We start from the raw sequence: 17,048 nt of genomic DNA, 5'->3' as shown, positions 1-17,048 counted from the left end.
AAGTAGGGGCGACTAAGTGTGCCACCTGGACACAACTCTTTTATTGGATTAAATTGCCAGTAATTTAGTCCACTCTCACTTTCTAGAGTTAGGAGTAAAGAAAGTCTTTAGTCAAAATTCAATTAACTTGTTGACCATATATACTCTAAGTGTATTTAATTGATACCATAGTTATATACTCTATAGTAATTCTATACTACCGGGGGGACCCCCAGCCTCAGTTGCTGAGCGTTAGCTTAATCCACTTTTTTTTAAGTGCTAGTCTTAGCCCCTAGCTAAAGATGATTAAGTATCTTATATATATTAGCGCTGCTACCACGGGGCGGCGGTAATAACGATTAACGGGGGTTAAATGCTTGAAGTTAAGTAGCTTAGTAGTCAGGTGCTCCCTTGTGCCAAGAACTTGCAGGCTCAGCACGTGTCGCGATAGGCTCGTCTTGGTCAATTCGTCGCGTCTTATGAAGCTAGTCTTCCACCCTAACTGCACCACACCAGGTTCGAACCCATATATATCTCTCGCCGGCAGTATAGGATCAAAACTTGCCGAAGAAAACTATGATACACAGCACTAAATCGAATACATGCCGATTGAAGATGTTGAGAAGCTCGAACGGTATCGCCTAGGAGGATACCATCCGGTAACTGTCGGAGAGCAGCTGGGTGGTAGATATTCTATCGTCCATAAGCTTGGTTTCGGTTCATCCTCGACGATTCGGTTGGCAAGAAACCAGAAAGCCGGTAAATATGTCGCTATAAAGATACCGGTTGCAGCACGTGATTCTACTGAGACGCGAGAAACCGATATCCTACGCCGGTTATATAACACGGGGTTGGAAGAAAAGACCCATCCTGGAGCAGCATACATCCCGTCAATATTAGATGGCTTTTCTCTTTCTGGGCCTAATGGTGTACACCATTGTTATGTCACTGAACCCGGAATGATGAGTCTAGCAGAAGCTAAAGATGCCTCCTCTATTCGCTTTTTTCAGTTGCCTGTTGCTAGGGCTATGGCTGCCCAACTTGTCCAGGCAGTAAAATTCCTACATTCTCAGGGTATTGTTCACGGTGGTAAGTGATCCTGTCGCGGTGATCCAATCTCTCTCTTCTCCTTTTCTGTGCCGGATGTCTAATGAGACGGATCATTGCAGACTTGCACGATGGCAAAGTCTTGGTTCGTTTACCTGGAAGTATGGATTATCTCTCGCCGGAACAGCTTTACGAAAAGTATGGATCTCCCCAATATGAGGCGGTTGTACGTCTAGATCAGTGTCGACTTCCCGTGGGGGTCTCTGAAAATGTTATTGTGCCTATCTAGCTAGGGAAGGAAAATGAGCTGGTTGACTTATCAGAAGCTTAGATTATCCTCACTGACTTCGGCGAGTCTTTCATGCCAGCTACTATAGCGCGGCCTTACTCCAACGCACCAGAAGTTTTGACTCCACCAGAGGTCTACTTCGAACAGAGAAAGTCGCTTTCTTTTCCTGCTGATATCTGGACGCCTGCGTGTACGATTTGGGCCATTATAGCTCAACGCCCACTTTTCGAGGGATACAGTCCGTCAGCTGACTGGGTAATAAAAGAACAAGTCGACTGCCTTGGTAAGCTACACGCGCCGTGGTGGCTGAAATGGAATGCTCGTGCAAGATGGTTCAACGAGGATTGGGAAAGGAAAATCGAGGCACATTCCCGGCCGTTGGAGCAACGATTTAACGATTCGGTGCGGCAGCCAAGGCAGGAGTTTAGGATGGATGAGTTGGATGAGATTGAGAAGGTTGCTTTGCTCAGTATGTTGAAGGCGATGCTTGCTTTTGACCCTGAGGAGAGACCAACTGCGCAGGAAGTTTTGAACTGCGAATGGATACAGAAGTGGGCTCTTCCTGAACTTTCCCAAGTTCACGGCGACTAGCAGGTCCCATACTTCTTGTAAATAGTATCATGTTAAAATTCTCCTGGCTTAATGGAACCCACGCTGTAAAAGATAGGATCCCCAAGCAAGCATTTTCACCGAACCACATTCTCTGGATTTGAGAGGCCGGAGTAACATCGCTGGCATCAAATTATAGAGGGCGTTGGTACTGCTGCAACAACTCTAGGTTGGCTGATTACAAGGAACCTGGCTCTTTCGTGCGACGTCCCTTTTTTGAGGATATGCTTACCCTGAAATGCGACGGTAGCCAAACATCTCGAGCAAGGTGAGCGGTGAGTCGTATCCGTGGCTTGAAAATTTACCAAAGCAAGGTTTTAGACTCGCCATATACTCTTGAGTTCGTAAAGGGCTTGCGCAAAGCCACGTCGTACTGATATAGGACCGCATTAATTCTCACTTTCTCGGAAGGTGTCACCCTCCGATGTTGTTTCTATACGTTCTTGTTGGATTGACATTCTACCAGGAAATTTTGAAAAATGCATTCGACATGAAGGCAATATTTATTTTTGCTTCAAAGGCATGATATGTCTATAATGCTGTCTCAAGCCAGTACATTATGCGCACATTGGATGTTTTGCCAGAACTTGGTCAACCGGGAAAGACAACAGACCATGAGATCCAGGCGAAGATAGCTGAGCTGCATATCCTCGGTGCAAGGTCTCTTCAGAAGCTGATTGTCTGACAAGAAAGGTTGATTACTCATACTTTATGCCAGCTAATATCGAAGAAACTATCAACTTCCTAGATGCATAAGGAGCCCAAGGAGACTATGGAAGAGGTTACAAGAGATTCTACTAGAGTCTTCGAGGAACACTTACCAAAAAAACAAAAAGTGACAGCGTAGAGATCCTCTCTTGTTGAACTACGGTTAATATCTGGCTACTTGTATGCTCCCATACAACCTCCGGCCGCGCAGAAGGTCGTCTTTACCCGCCGGCGAGGCTAGCGGCTCGCAGAAGAAGCCATTAATAGGTATTATATCCAGTCCAAAAACATCTTATAATATTTTCATCTTTTATGTTCGAACAGTAACGTGAATAGAAACAACCTAGAATAAAACAACTTTTAGCACAATAAGAGCTAACACAGAAATCAATACCCCAGGCAGCAGATGTGTTTTTCTGGTTTGTAGACACACCCTGAGGTAGTTACAAGTTGGCTCAAATCAGTGGGTAAAAACAATAGAATGGCCTTCGTTCTGTCCCTGGCGGCGCCGATAACTCACCCCATCAACCCTCAATCCCTCTTTGTTGCGTAAAGTAATTGTATCACCATTATTGTCAAGGGGACAGTTGGGTACGTCAAAGGTCTTGGATTCCCCGGCGGCCAAGACTGCATTTTGAGGAAGCTCTTGGACATCGCCAGCAGAGTTACGCAACGTCCATGATGACAAAGATACTCCGCGATTTGTAAAGTTTTCAAGCGTCACTGACTCTTTGTCTCTTGCAGAGCTATCATCCCGTCCACGTGGGTTGACGAGCGCTTTCGCAATGGTCACAGAATTCTCCTCAATATCCTTGGGTAGGAAGTCCCCCCACGTCAGAGTATTGCCAGGGATTTTATGGCCAGTATCATCATCGGTGTGGATTGCCTGGGAGGCAAATGCAATAAAAATGCCAGTCCAGTGATCCTCGTACTGGATGAGAAGACCCCCATCCTGAAAAACTCCATCATCAGAGGTATGGTCCTCAATGTTACCCTGATTCATATGGACATTGTGAATTCCATCCTTCGTATTAAACCTAGAACCGAACAAATAGATGGTCGCTTTTTTTTCAATTGCTTTAGTGATTTCGGGCTCCAGGACATCGATTATATCATTGTTCGTGCCTGGAATGTCATGCACAAGCACACGGCCGCTCCTTGAATCGAAGAGGTTACCTCGGATATAGTCGAGGCCTTTGCCATTGAACTCAGGCACGCTATTGATTGGATTAAAGTCAAAGTCCAGCCCGGTCAATTTCTGGACGATAGGATGGTCCTCCATGTTATTTTTCACCCAATAGGCAAGTCGAGTCTCAACATCCGTAGATTTGATATTGATTGCTGCACGGAAGAGGCCCGGAATTTCCTTTGGGCGGTTGGGATTTGGTGGATGGCCCCTGTTGTTGCGTCGAAAGTCAAGGTCGAAATCTGGCGGGTCGCCTTCATTGTCATGGTAGTACAGCGACAGATGAGGGGAACCAGGGTCCTCATAGCGATCTTCAAACTCGTAAAGGACCGGGGTTCCCTTCCAAATTCCGTAGTCACGAACTCCCATTTTGTATCTCACAATAGGACGATAAAGGTAGATCTGAGTGGTCAGTTGGTACTATACAGCTTCCAGTAGAGCGAGGAGTGATCTTCACGCCGGAGTTCAACGGGTATTTTATATCCCTGTCCAGCATGAGAGGCAAGGATTGAGAGAATTCTCTGCTTGAATCTCATGACCATTACCAACGCATCATACCTCGAAGCCTGGAACGGTCGATTGCGGAGCATCTCCCATCGCGAACAGTGGTTAGGGAGGCCTTTCGCGCCTTCCATAATAGTACCTCCTCGTGCATGAGTGAGAACGGGCTCTAGATCTGGCTCTAAATATTAACCAAAGTTGCAAAGCATGGCACACCCTAACTCTGGCATGTGGTACACCTAAACAATGATCTCACGTCTATCTACTGGTGACAAGCATTTCGAGCATGAGATCATCAAGATGGAACATATTAGCATAAATCACCAGGCCTTCGTTTTCCAGTTGATTATCAGAACCCAGAGCGGCGTTTCGTGGTTATATCTAACGGCACCAAAAGCTTCGGGCCCAGAGAGTTTTCGGATCTCAGAACCATTCCCATGGATCCGGGGGTGGCGTGGGAGATTCACAACTTAGCCGATTGACGGACGCGGGATTGACTACCTACCGTTCGCGGCAATCTGCTCATCAAGGACAAGATGAGCGACATAACAAGTAGTGGTTGCCATACGCGGGTTCCATGGTTCCATGGTTCCGTGGTTGCTTATGATCTAGATTTAATCTGCGAAGTAAATCGACTCGAATTTGAATTAGCTATCCGAATCTTTCACACCAGACTCATGTAGATATCATTTAGCTTCAATGGTTTTAGTTTTATTTTATTTTTAAGTATAAGGGACTAAAATGTCTCATGCCAAGAAGATCACTCTGAGCATTGTACCAGTGGAACATCCCCCAATGGTTTTGCAAACAATTAATGAAACTGCTTATCATGCAGAATAAGCTAATAAGCTTAAACTGTAAAAAAAGCTGTGAACCATTAAAATGATCATTAGTTATTGTTCTATGTTGCCAGTTGTACGTCAGTGGCGTGATATGACCAGGGGTTGTTTGTGTCTACAAAGATCATCCACATGACTAGCTACTTTTGTATGGTACGTCAATTATTTAAAGATCACATTGCCCATATCCTTGCCTACAACTGTACCAAGCAAAGGCATCTAATTCTCGACCTGTATATTGAAATAGTAAGGCCCTCCCTCTACTCTTGACACTTGAATTCTGTGTTTTTAAGCATCCCACTCTGGAATAAACCTGTTAATGTGGAAAAGAGACATAGTTTAGGACGCTATATATTATGGCGTCTGTATTACCAGAAACAGACACATTTCCTTGGTCCAACCGCAAGCGACTCGTCGTCTGCTGCGACGGTATGTTTGAACATTTGCCTTTCCCAGGTAATAGCAGCCTGTCCTGATAGATTTATAGGTACTTGGGCAAACGCAACAGGAGATACATTTCAGCCACCGACAAATGTGACTCGCATAAGTCGGGCAATCAGTCGTACGGGGTACACTGAGGAAAACGGCCAGAAAAAGCGTATATCGCAGATAGTGTATTATCAGAGGGGTGTTGGAACCGGTCTTATAGGTGATAAATTAGGTGGCGGTATGTCATTCCTACCCTCTGTTCTGTCTCTTCCTCTAAATACTGACATTGTCTTCTTCTGAATCCTAAAAGGGGCAATTGGCCTGGGCCTCAGTTCTAACGTCAGGGCAGCATATGGCTTTCTTGCTGATAACTTCGATGACGGGGATGAGATATTCTTCTTCGGATTCTCTCGAGGTGCTTACACAGCACGGGCTGTCGCTGGCCTCGTCACTAGCCTCGGTTTACTTACCTCCCGCGGAATGGACAATTTCGCCACTGTTTACAACGACTACTACATGGTGGAAATGGAAGCCACTTCCGCTGATAGAGAGAAATACCAAGATGCCAATTGGCGTCTTCGCATTGGATTTCGAGCAAAGCCTTTGGAACAGTTTACGGTCAAGATTATCGGGGTCTGGGACACTGTTGGATTTCATGATAGCTGGCTGAGCTGGTGCGCAGGGGAGAAATTTGAACTGCCAAACACTATTCTCTCGCCGGATGTTCAACATGCATTCCAGGCCCTATCGCTCGATGAATCAAGGAACACATATGAGCCCGTACTATGGTATGTTCCAAAACAGAATGTCGGGCAAGAGCTTTGTCAGGTATGGTTTTCAGGTTACCATACGGACGTGGGTGGTGGAGCTCCAGATCCTAGGCTAGCCGACATTGCACTAGGATGGATGGTCTCTCAATGCACGAAAGACGGCCAACTCTCCATCGATCTTGATTATTTTCATGATGGGTTTTCGCAACGAGTTAACCCAGAGAGCTCGACGCCTTGGGCCACAAGTTTTGGTGATGCTAATCCGGTTAAGTGGAGTATCTCGACACTTTTGAAATCTTCTAAAGGTCGTTCAGCGCGAAAACCGCTCGGGTACAAGGCTCTCGGTCACGAAGAAGGCATCACCAACGAAAGTATTCATGAATCGATCAAGGCACGTAACCTTCAGTCCCCTGATAGGCCAGCATATTGGCCTTCTCATGTCTTGGGGGAGTCGGATGGTTCTGAGTGGGGTTTGAAGAACAGTCATCGCAAGATCTCCGTATTTGAAGCGTCTCGACTAGAGAAACAATTGAAAGGGCTAATCAGGAAGGTGCACCCAAACACGCTCGATTGATATCTCTAATATATGCTTTTATTGCTATCTTGTTACTGAAGCCCAAAAAAATGCGCCCTGTGCCGTTGCTCTTATAATTTATTCTGCCTTTTTAATCCATGTAACATGTTTGCACGGAACTGAGCTATCTTTTGGAGTGGAGGTTAATCTCTACCCTACTTAGGGACTAAAATATCCACAATTATATAATATCCGGACGACGTAGTTAGATCAGGAATCCTATCAGCCACTAGTTACTGTGATGATCTACTAAGTCATTATAGGTCATTGGTCTCTCGATATTTGGGGCTACTTGATGTCTATCTATCCTTAGTTTTAGCGTGTTCAAACATAAAGTAGGATAGGTCGTGCTATTAGTATCAAGCCAATAAAAATCTAGACTAGTTATTTATGCTCTTAGTGTGTTAATGGCGTTTAGTTATATAAAGATGTAGGCTTATGTCGTATCTATAACTACCTTCTTTATTGCTGCTGATCAATATCATTATAATTGCCTGTCTAAATACAAAAGCGTGAATTTACTCCATACACACTAGGATGGTGACAGCCGCAGCCCGACTACCATGTTATCATTTGACGCCACTACTGAGCCTAAAGCTAGAAAGCAGATGTGGGACTGAAAGACATAGGGCCGAGGCTGTAAAAAGTTATTAACTTACATCCTACAGAGTAGCCAAATATTATAAGACCATTACACGACTTTAGTAATAAGACACGGCAGTTTCGGCGTAATATACACGATAGCAAACGGAGAGCCTAGACACCAGAGACCCAGCTCGGTTCGGTCTGATCAGCAATTTAACCATACTGTGCCTGCGCCACGCTTTCTTTTCATGACCCTTCGTCGCGGAAGCCAAGTAAAGAACGAACCGAGGGCCCACTAACTTTGCTCATCAATAACGGCCCATGATGAGCTTCGTCATTGACGAGTCCTGTTGAAGTAACCAATTCTTACTTTTCAAGAAGGCTACCAGGTTGCTCTGCTCAACGGAAGCGGTTGTTTCAGAGTCTGTCTTGAAAGAAGCCTCAACGAAGTGTTCAATGCCTGTACCCGTGGAGTTTCGTAGCGGCCAGACCTCGAGGTAAAGCTTTAGCCCATTCCACGAACCTGTGAAGCGACTCATGAGGACCGGACCGAAAATGCGCGATTCCTTCAAGGCGCTGGTACCCCAGGTTTTGGGATGCCATTTGTTTGGCTGCGATTTGTGAGGCTTCCATTTGTCGAACTTCTCCGGCGCTTCGTCGATCAACATCTGACGCGAGTCACTTTCCACCGGCAGGTCCGTATGGCCAATCCCAACATCCAGTCCTTTTTTCTTGCAGCTAATAGAAAGTGTTTTCATCTGGAAATCCCATTCGACCTGTGCCTCGTATTTCTTGTGGATAGCATTGAAACCATCCTCGTTAGCCACATCAAGAGCGTCGTTAATGTTGCTGTTTGTGATGGTATACCGCCTCTTATACGTTAGCTCGAGTTTACCCTCATTTTCAAACTTGCGGATCCGAGTGCTCCAGTTAGAGGAATAAATCTCTTTATCATTCGTGTCAAGGAACTGCACATTTATTATGGTGACGGGCGGTTTCACATCAAAGGCCGATTGGATGGAGTCCGTTAGCTCGTGTGCAGCGGTGAGGACCTTGTCCGGGTCGAGCAGGAGGCTGACCTCGTAGTCGGGTGCCATATTTGGATTGACCTGTGCTGGTGGCACGACGATAGGGATCATGACGAAGCGATCAACGGTAGCTGAGGTATGGCGGGCAGAAGTTGGATGAAGCAATTTCAGCAATATATGTAGTTATCGTAATTACACTCGTAATTACACAGACAGTCCAGGGTGGTGGTTAATAGCTTTTATTGAACAAAATGAACTAGTGATCGCATGTGTGTTCGTGTAAAATACCATCTGTTGAGAGCCAGTGTTTCACATGCCTAGTATCCGACAATGATTTTTAGCTATCTTTTCAGTAATCATATGTGCAATAATCCCTGCCTTTTATCATAAGTATCTTCTGTGGTCTTTGAACTTGGTTTAGATTACTCTGAATCATTGCGAACGGGCCATTGATAAAATGTGCCAAGCATTCTATGGCACCTCGCCTCAGTTATGCAAGCGTCATGTCATGGTCTAGGCTCCCGACTGATTTATTGGAAGGGGTTTACCGGTTTTTGGTCATTCAACGAATGTGGCGATGACATCGGCGAGTTGGGTTGATGCTTCGGGCTCATTTATCTCCTATGGTGAGAATTAATGTGCTGTATAGTATCCTCGGTAGGTATCGCTTAGTGCAAATACTACGATCTTACGTGGAACACTTGTTTTGGTCGAATAATATTTCTGAAGATCGTAAGTTACCGGTGGGGTCCGGAAACAATGCCAATGAGTCTCTGGCGGATACACATTTCGCCAGCGACTAGTACTATTAGACTGCGCCAAAACCCGCAAACCCGTAAACCCGAAAAAATCCAACCCGCAAATAGGTTAGGTTTCGGGTAGACTTTTATAAACTATATAGGTCTACGGATATAGGTCAATGTGACAAGTCAGCTGACGTCTATCATTGTCTCCAGATTGTAAGGACCTTTATCCGTTACAATTTTAGGCTAATTTTACTATAAATCTATATTGATATAGTACTTAAGCTTTTAATCTATTTTTTAAACGTGAGTTAATATAAATCTTAATAGTAAGTGACTATAACTACCTCCTAATACTAATATATAAGTAAAAAATAGTAATTTATCAAAATAAGTTGGCATTTTATCTATCCATTTTAGGTAATTCTTAGCAGAATTATACTAGTGTAGCACTAAAACTGGTGCTGCGACGGTGCTATAGCACTATATAATAGCACCAAAATTGCCCAGGTGCTGCGGGACTTGTCAAGGTTAGGTCTGGGTTAGGTTCTGGGTCGAGACCTTCGGCCTAAAATGGGTTATGCGGACGTCTACCCTAGAGTCCTTTGTCGTGCGGCTCACCGGTATTGAAAGCTCGTGTCAACGACTAGTGAATTAAGAATAGTACGAGTGGGGCTATTGATTGGACGGAATTCGATGAGGAAACCGTTGAATGCGCCTTGAGCTATCTATACATTGAGGATTACGACGTGCGCGGTCGAAATTTTGTTGGTGAACAAATTGAAGAGAGAAACGACGATGATCAGATTAGTACATTCCATACTCCCCTTTTAATTCCGTTCGCTGTTAACGAATATACCTTTCAGCATAACAAGCTTTACTCTCTACCAAAGTGGGGGTCATCGGTGCCTGACTCCAAAATCTTAAACGAAGCGTTTTGGGAAGAACGACCGCTAACACCTTTGAGTCGGTGTTTGCAAGCCGATTTGCCCACAGGGACTATCCAAACAGCCGCAGCAGCGTTCATGAAGGAGCCTAGTGCTTGTGATGAGGGCCTTGGTGTGAAGCCACGTGATATGGCACGTGTAAGACGCTCCTGGAGTGCTTGGGGATATTCTGTTCAGAGAACATATTTTGAGTGGTAAAGAAAATCAAAGAAAATCAGGGCAGAGTAACAAAAGGGCCGTTGGGCTTAGATTATGTATTCTTCTTGGAGCGGGCATAGGCTTGGAGTGATTGGCCCCTATCACTCTTAGGGTGAGAATTGTCACCCCGTTCTCACCTCTCTGACCCTAGCCTCAAGACTTCTCGCCCATATCACCCACACTCACCCTGGAGTGCCGCTTAGGTACTAGGGGCGCATAGAGTATTGACTGTGCAGAATAATGGGCTTAAGTACGGCTGAGCGGACGGGAAGCCCTGTTTTCCACACCCTATGGTCATATGTACTTGATTATGTACGGGAAGGAATTATAACACGCAAGTAACCAGGATTAGACTCGATAGAGTTAAAGAAAGTAGACGTACGAGCCCATATCATTGTGCTTCCAAATGGATGAGCGGTACTGTGATGATCGGAGAGGCCTGACGAAGATGTCGACCTAGTTGGACCTACTGTGGTCATTCTGGTGCACCGCTTGCCACTTAACTAATGGCCAATTATATACATATGGATATGGAGATTGCAAGAGATATGTATTTCAATCTTTTCATTATGGTATGCGGATAACAACCTTGCCAATATGTGATGAGCCCCAAAGATACTCATACGCTTCTTGTGCCTTTTCAAATTCAAAAATCCTGTTAATAATTGGGTGAATGGAATTTGCAGTGAAACAGGCCAGCAAATCCTGGAATTGCTCTCGAGACCCGACAATGATCCGACGGAGTATGTATGGCGGATCGATAGTCAGAAATGTCGCATCACTATGTCCATTTTTGTGATCATCGACCATGTTGGTGATATGACCGATGGAATGAATTAATCCATTCCATGCAACTGCTTGGAAGGACTGCGGCAAGGTCCCGATTCCTCCGACTTCGAGGATATGATCTGCTCCTCGGCCATGCGTAACGGCTTTTACCTCTGCCGCCCAGTCCGATGTACGATAGTTGATGCCATGTGTGGCGCCAAGCTCTTTTGTCTTGGCCAGCTTCTCGTCCGAGGAAGATGTGACAATAGTCACCGCACCAGCTGCTCGGGCGATTTGGAGTCCAAACATGGCCACTCCTCCCGTTCCTTGCAGAAGTACAACATCGCCCGGTCGAATGGGCACCGAGCCATATAGTGCGTTCCATGCCGTGACTCCAGCACACGGTAGGCAGGCCGCTTCTTCAAAGGAAAGATATTCGGGAATCCTCACAACGCCCGATTGGGGTAGTATCACATATTCACCCAACAGGCCGGGTCTACCGCCAGCAAGGCATGATTTGACAGCTTCAGGGGCTAGTCTGCCTGCTAGATGGTCTTGGATGAAGTTTGCCACCACGCGATCGCCAGATTTCCACTCAGTTACACCTTCGCCGATTTCCTCAATGATTCCTTGGCACTTGTCAACAATCCTTCAAATATACAGCGTGGTGATATGGGAAGTACCTGCACCATCACTACCGGGCACGTCACACGATTCACCGGGATATGCATAAATTCCCTTGGCAATCGCGCAGTCTCTCCAGTTCAGCGAAACAGCCCTGATGCGAATCAAGATTTGGCCATATTGTGGACGTGGCTTGGGCACATCATGGAGTGTCAAACAATGAAATCCTTTTCTTTCCGGTAGGATGTATTTCTTGAATGTGTCTGCCATTGATTCAGAAGTCCAATACTGGACTTTGAGATGCACAAGTGGAAGAACGAGCAGGGTCCAAAACTGCCCCTCACGCAACACCTTTTCTCTTTTCAGCTTTGATTTTCAAAATAAGTGATATGACATCATGCAGTATCCCATCTGAGTCTGATGTTCCTGGGCTTCAGTGGCCATATAACTGTGGGGTTTCATGACGGCCTGCTTCGCCGATCTAGGCAGATCTGGGCCGATATAGTATAGATTCGCATCGTCACAATCTCAGATATCCACCTTAAAGCATCCTGCATGCATTAGCGTCCCTTTTGCTTGCTTGGGCTAGAATTTGTGAATCTCAGCTCCGCAATGCTGATCTCAATTTGTCACAGTTTCCTCTCGTGGTCGTGTTTTCTTTCGCGAGAATCGATGCATACCACGCGAGAGGCTAGGTGTTACGATCAATATTGAAGGCTGTGTACTTATTGAGCGTCCCACCCCACAGACCATAACCTAGCAAATTCTCGGACGGTTGCAAGGATCTGACTTCTGTCTCACAGCCAGCAATGGATTCATCAGATCTACACAGAGAGGACCCCGTCGGGCCAACCAAATACGATTGTGAGTTTGCCAGTAATGGCATCATCGTGTTGATTCTAACATGCTCTAGTGGACTGGGCGGACCTAGTCACCCTTGACCTTTCTCAATTCGATGTTCCTGGAGGAAAGACGAAGCTAGCCAATCAACTGAATAAGGCTATCCAAGAGATTGGCTTTTTCTACATCTCAAACGTTGGATTGACGCCTGAGCAAGTCAATCGCCAATTTGCCATCGGGCGCAAAATCCTTGAACTCCCGGAAGAAGGGAAGCTGAAGCACCGTGCAGACCTCGAGGGTGGTAGTTACAACGGCTACCGACCCCTAGGATCCATTGAGATTCTTCCCGGTCTTTACGATAATGTCGAATTCTACAACGTCTTCAAATTCACCGACAAATACAAGCGAGAACATCCGCAAATCGTTCAACAGTATTATGCCGAGATCGAAGTCTTCCACCGTCATATTCACGAGAATGTCGCTTTCAAATTACTCCAGCTCGTTGCTATCATACTGGAGTTACCCGAAGATACCTTGACCAGCCGCCATGCATACGAGGATGACAGCGAATCCTTCTTACGGTACATGCGCTACCGCAATCGTAGCACGGATGAAAACTCGAAATTCCAGGAGCTCTACCTGCGTGGCCATACAGACTTTGGTAGTCTAACTTTTGTCTTCTCGCAGCCTATTGCAGGACTTCAGGTGAAGACGCCCGATGGGAACTGGAAATACGTCAAGCCGCATCCCGGAAGCATTGTCGTCAACACTGCCGATTGTCTACAATTTTGGACCAATGGATACTTGCAAAGCAGTATCCACCGTGTTGTCGTGCCGCCAGAGGATCAGAGACATGTTGATAGGTTCGGGCTGTTATACTTTGCTCGGCCGACTGACAGCATGGATCTGAAGACAATGGAGAGTCCACTTCTGCGCAGGCTGGGACTGAAAGGTGACGAGGATGAGAAGAAAAGTGACGAGCCGAATCTCGAGGTGGGGGAGTGGATTCGATCTAGGATCAAGAAGAACTGGACCCGCTCACCGGAGGACAACGATCAAACTATTTCGGTGGGAGGTTACAAGGCGAAGATCTTCTACCAATAAAGCTTAGTTGCGAGTGTTGTGTTTCTCTTGTATGGAGTGCTCCGTAGTGGGACGTCTATATTGTAGTTTGTTTAATCGAGCAGAACTATGGAGCCATTTATGGGCACATATGACGCAGATATGCAGGCTGATGGGGTGCTCAGTAATTTTCAGCTCTCCACCAGCCCCTGTAAATGAGTCGATCGTCATGCTTCCTGGAGTTTCTTCTCTCGTATGAACTCAATAGGGGCGGCTAAACCATAATGACGGGGAGGGCAACAATGTGAAATATTTCTGGCGAAACCTTGAAAATGAAGAGATCGCCGATCTTTTCACAGACCGGCGATCTATACCCAGCCAGTCGGTACACTACTCACTGGGTTACCATAAAGGGAAATCAAGCCCTTAGGAAGTACAATAAAAATCTTTCAGGGAATTATTCGAAAATGCATCTTGACAAGCTCCAACCTACCGATGTTCGCTTTGTTTGCGGGCTGTCTGGATATTTCCACAAGGACCTGCAAGCAGTGAAGCAGAGCCCCAAATATGATCCACTGGCCGATGACATCAAACCAGTGACACCAGGATTTGAAAAAGTTGTCCAGGCCGGCGAGGTGATCTCGATTCTACTTCGTCTCGAAAATGGAACTGTTGCCATTGGCGAGTGTGTCGATGTTATCTTCTCTGGGACTGCATCGCGGGACCCTCTATTCATCCCCAAAGAACATCTGCCGTTGTTAAACAAAGTTGTACGACCATGGCTTCTCGAATGTGATTTGTCGACGTTCCGCTCAAATGCCATCAAAATCGATCAACCGTGGCCAGAACTGGGCAATAAGAGACTCCACGCCGCTGTTCGTTACGGAATCAGTCAAGCTCTCCTGTCTGCGACTGCTCTCGCCAATAGGTGTACCATAACCGAGGTCGTTTCCCACGAGTGGAAGACGAGTATCAGTGATCGGCCGATAGGTATTCTCGCCTCCTGCCACCGAAACGATCATCTCCAACTGGACAGGATGATCATGAAAAAAGTGGCGCTTCTTCCGCATGCGTCATTTGTCCACGTGAGCGACATCGGCCCCAGAGGCGAGGCCATGCTCGACTATGTGCAGTCTGTCTCTCGACGTATCCAGGAGCGAGGAGACCCTGGATATCGTCCGCGGCTTCATTTTGACGTTTATGGAACAATTGGCGATGCCTTTCCAGACGCAGAAATACCGGCATTTTTAGAAAGGATCGAGCAGGTAGCTCGTCCATATGATGTGTTGATTGAATCTCCGATTGTTTCTTCCAGCAAAGAATCTCAAATTCGACGTCTGCACCAGCTCAAAAAGGTCCTCATCTCTCGCAGGATCAATGTGGGAATTGTCGCAGACGAATGGTGCAACACGCTGGACGATATTCGGGACTTCGCTAATGCCGATGCCGTGGATTATGTGCAGGTGAAAACGCCTGATCTGGGCAGTCTTCATAACTCCATTGATGCGGTCATGTACTGTGTCAAAGAAAACATCGGGTGTTGCTTGGGAGGATCTGCAAATGAAACTGACATTTCGGCGCGGATTACTTCCCAGGTGGCTCTGGCAACGCAACCGCAGTTTTTGTTATCCAAGCCTGGGATTGGGGGTGACGAGGGGGTGATGATTTTAACGAATGAGATGATTAGGACTTTGGCCTTGATAGACGATGATTGGTAATGGTCTCAATTGAAGTTGCATCTTTGCCTGGTATAAATCGAGTTTAAGTGTCTTCGCATGCAGTATTGATGGGGTATCAGGTCAATCCGTGTATATATCTGTAGAGAGTCAGAATAGCAAACTTCAAAAAGACCACTGAAAAGTATGGCAAGGCCATTTTTATGTCCACATGCATATGCCTGGGTGTATAATCGGGATCATCTGACTCCCACCTTCCAAGCCTAAACCAACCTAACGCACCTTCCAAGGAATTTTTTCTATCGTAGTCACCCTCACTTCCCAGAAGTTGAACACGTACAAAGTTCATCATGGGTCGATATCTACACCAACTCCACTACTAGCCCTCTTCGATATCCCAGTCCGTCTCGCATACACACCGGGAGCTCACCCGATGACACCCACACGGTTGGGGGGCGAGACACATGAGCGACATCGCTCCTGACAAATATAAACATCTTCGCTATCGTGGAGATAAATCCTCCATTTCAAGACAAAGCAAATGCATTTATTTGCAATGCCTACAGGCTGTAATACACTACAGGATTTCGAAGGTAAAGAACAGGCTTTATTTGTCACCAATATGCATGCGAAATGCACCAGACATTGAAAATGAAGAAGCTTGTACTGTTATTTTTCAAAGAGAAACATATAAACAAAAGTCTTCTAAAACATCCTGGACTTGGTAAATCAAAACCTCTGCAATGAGATCATCTTCCTATACCCAAGATGGCATATTGCGATACGAAAGTGTGTTCAATATCCATGATTCAACCCCCGAAAATGCGGAGCAAGTCACAAAAGTTGAAAGCTTACTCCAATACACCATCTCCGAGGCAGCGCTTCAGAGGGTAAGAGTCACCCAAGCAAGTTGTAACAACACCCTTCACCCAGGACAAGGAGTTCTCTCCATAGCGATAAGTATCCTGGGTAAAAGAATCCGCCTGGAAGTGTTCGTACTGTCCACTTCCGGGCCGTCCACTGAATACATATCCGCTTTTGCGATAGGTCAAGGGATTGCTGATAATGGCACCCCATTTGTTCTTCGGGATTGTCATGGAAACCGTGCCGGTGAGAGTAGCCGTTTCAGTGAACTGGTAGTTGATGGTGGTACCGATTTGCAGGAACTTTTCCACGGTGGCTGTAAACGAGGTGCTGACCGAGATGCTGTTTGCGATGGACTGGCCTTGGGCCATGGAAGCGGTGGCATCGGCTTCGTTGGCATGCACGATGGTAGACATTGGGATGTCCCAGCCGAGGAATTTCTGATCGGGAAGAGGAATGACGAATTGGGCACCGGAGCGCTTGCTCAGACGGTTTGAGGGGGTGGAATCGTTAGATCCAGTCTGCAAGTACTTCGGGACGGAATTGGTAGGCGGGGACAGAGAGACTCCAGGTAGATTGGCACCTAGGTCTTTCTTATCGATAGTCTTTGTGGTCCCATCGTGAAGAACAAGAAGAGCTGTATCGGCCGGCAGGGCAGAAACGAGTGCACTGTTGGCACAGAGTGACGCAAGTAGGAAAATGCTGGTCTTCATGATGTGTACCAAGGAGGAATGTGGCAAGAAGAAGTAGAAAAGTGATATCCCAAAAATCGACGGAAAGGA

At 46.2% G+C, this 17,048-nt stretch overlaps 9 protein-coding genes across 9 annotated transcripts; 4 read left to right on the top strand and 5 right to left on the bottom strand.

Annotated features, from left to right (window-relative positions):
- Window positions 1-581: 581 nt before the first annotated feature.
- N7517_007032 (kinase-like domain-containing protein) lies at window positions 582-1,906 on the top strand (the record flags this gene model as incomplete). The annotated part of the gene is made up of 3 exons (XM_056724762.1): window positions 582-1,068; window positions 1,149-1,297; window positions 1,358-1,906. The coding sequence occupies 3 exons, from the start codon at window positions 582-584 to the stop codon at window positions 1,904-1,906; spliced, it is 1,185 nt and encodes a 394-aa protein (XP_056581012.1).
- Window positions 1,907-3,092: 1,186 nt separating this feature from the next.
- Window positions 3,093-4,187, bottom strand: N7517_007031 (uncharacterized protein; the record flags this gene model as incomplete). Its single annotated transcript, XM_056724761.1, has 1 exon — window positions 3,093-4,187. The coding sequence occupies one exon, from the start codon at window positions 4,185-4,187 to the stop codon at window positions 3,093-3,095; it is 1,095 nt and encodes a 364-aa protein (XP_056581011.1).
- Window positions 4,188-5,514: 1,327 nt separating this feature from the next.
- N7517_007030 (T6SS phospholipase effector Tle1-like catalytic domain-containing protein) lies at window positions 5,515-6,931 on the top strand (the record flags this gene model as incomplete). Its single annotated transcript, XM_056724760.1, has 3 exons — window positions 5,515-5,587; window positions 5,646-5,825; window positions 5,898-6,931. 3 exons carry the CDS (start codon window positions 5,515-5,517, stop codon window positions 6,929-6,931), a joined length of 1,287 nt encoding a protein of 428 aa, XP_056581010.1.
- Window positions 6,932-7,824: 893 nt separating this feature from the next.
- N7517_007029 (uncharacterized protein) lies at window positions 7,825-8,655 on the bottom strand (the record flags this gene model as incomplete). Its single annotated transcript, XM_056724759.1, has 1 exon — window positions 7,825-8,655. The coding sequence occupies one exon, from the start codon at window positions 8,653-8,655 to the stop codon at window positions 7,825-7,827; it is 831 nt and encodes a 276-aa protein (XP_056581009.1).
- Window positions 8,656-10,631: 1,976 nt separating this feature from the next.
- N7517_007028 (uncharacterized protein) lies at window positions 10,632-10,911 on the bottom strand (the record flags this gene model as incomplete). The annotated part of the gene is made up of 2 exons (XM_056724758.1): window positions 10,632-10,720; window positions 10,749-10,911. 2 exons carry the CDS (start codon window positions 10,909-10,911, stop codon window positions 10,632-10,634), a joined length of 252 nt encoding a protein of 83 aa, XP_056581008.1.
- Window positions 10,912-10,999: 88 nt separating this feature from the next.
- N7517_007027 (zinc-dependent alcohol dehydrogenase family protein) lies at window positions 11,000-12,094 on the bottom strand (the record flags this gene model as incomplete). The annotated part of the gene is made up of 2 exons (XM_056724757.1): window positions 11,000-11,829; window positions 11,884-12,094. 2 exons carry the CDS (start codon window positions 12,092-12,094, stop codon window positions 11,000-11,002), a joined length of 1,041 nt encoding a protein of 346 aa, XP_056581007.1.
- A 539-nt stretch (window positions 12,095-12,633) lies between these two features.
- Window positions 12,634-13,768, top strand: N7517_007026 (uncharacterized protein; the record flags this gene model as incomplete). Its single annotated transcript, XM_056724756.1, has 2 exons — window positions 12,634-12,688; window positions 12,738-13,768. The coding sequence occupies 2 exons, from the start codon at window positions 12,634-12,636 to the stop codon at window positions 13,766-13,768; spliced, it is 1,086 nt and encodes a 361-aa protein (XP_056581006.1).
- Window positions 13,769-14,193: 425 nt separating this feature from the next.
- Window positions 14,194-15,444, top strand: N7517_007025 (putative methylaspartate ammonia-lyase; the record flags this gene model as incomplete). Its single annotated transcript, XM_056724755.1, has 1 exon — window positions 14,194-15,444. The coding sequence occupies one exon, from the start codon at window positions 14,194-14,196 to the stop codon at window positions 15,442-15,444; it is 1,251 nt and encodes a 416-aa protein (XP_056581005.1).
- Window positions 15,445-16,253: 809 nt separating this feature from the next.
- Window positions 16,254-16,979, bottom strand: N7517_007024 (uncharacterized protein; the record flags this gene model as incomplete). Its single annotated transcript, XM_056724754.1, has 1 exon — window positions 16,254-16,979. The coding sequence occupies one exon, from the start codon at window positions 16,977-16,979 to the stop codon at window positions 16,254-16,256; it is 726 nt and encodes a 241-aa protein (XP_056581004.1).
- Between the last annotated feature and the right edge of the window lie 69 nt (window positions 16,980-17,048).

This window comes from Penicillium concentricum, assembly GCF_028827145.1.
Source record: "Penicillium concentricum strain IBT 3081 chromosome Unknown utg000002l_segment0_segment0, whole genome shotgun sequence".
NCBI lineage: Eukaryota > Fungi > Ascomycota > Eurotiomycetes > Eurotiales > Aspergillaceae > Penicillium > Penicillium concentricum.
Note: the sequence above shows the minus strand (reverse complement) of the source record. Positions and strands in the feature narration are given on the sequence as shown.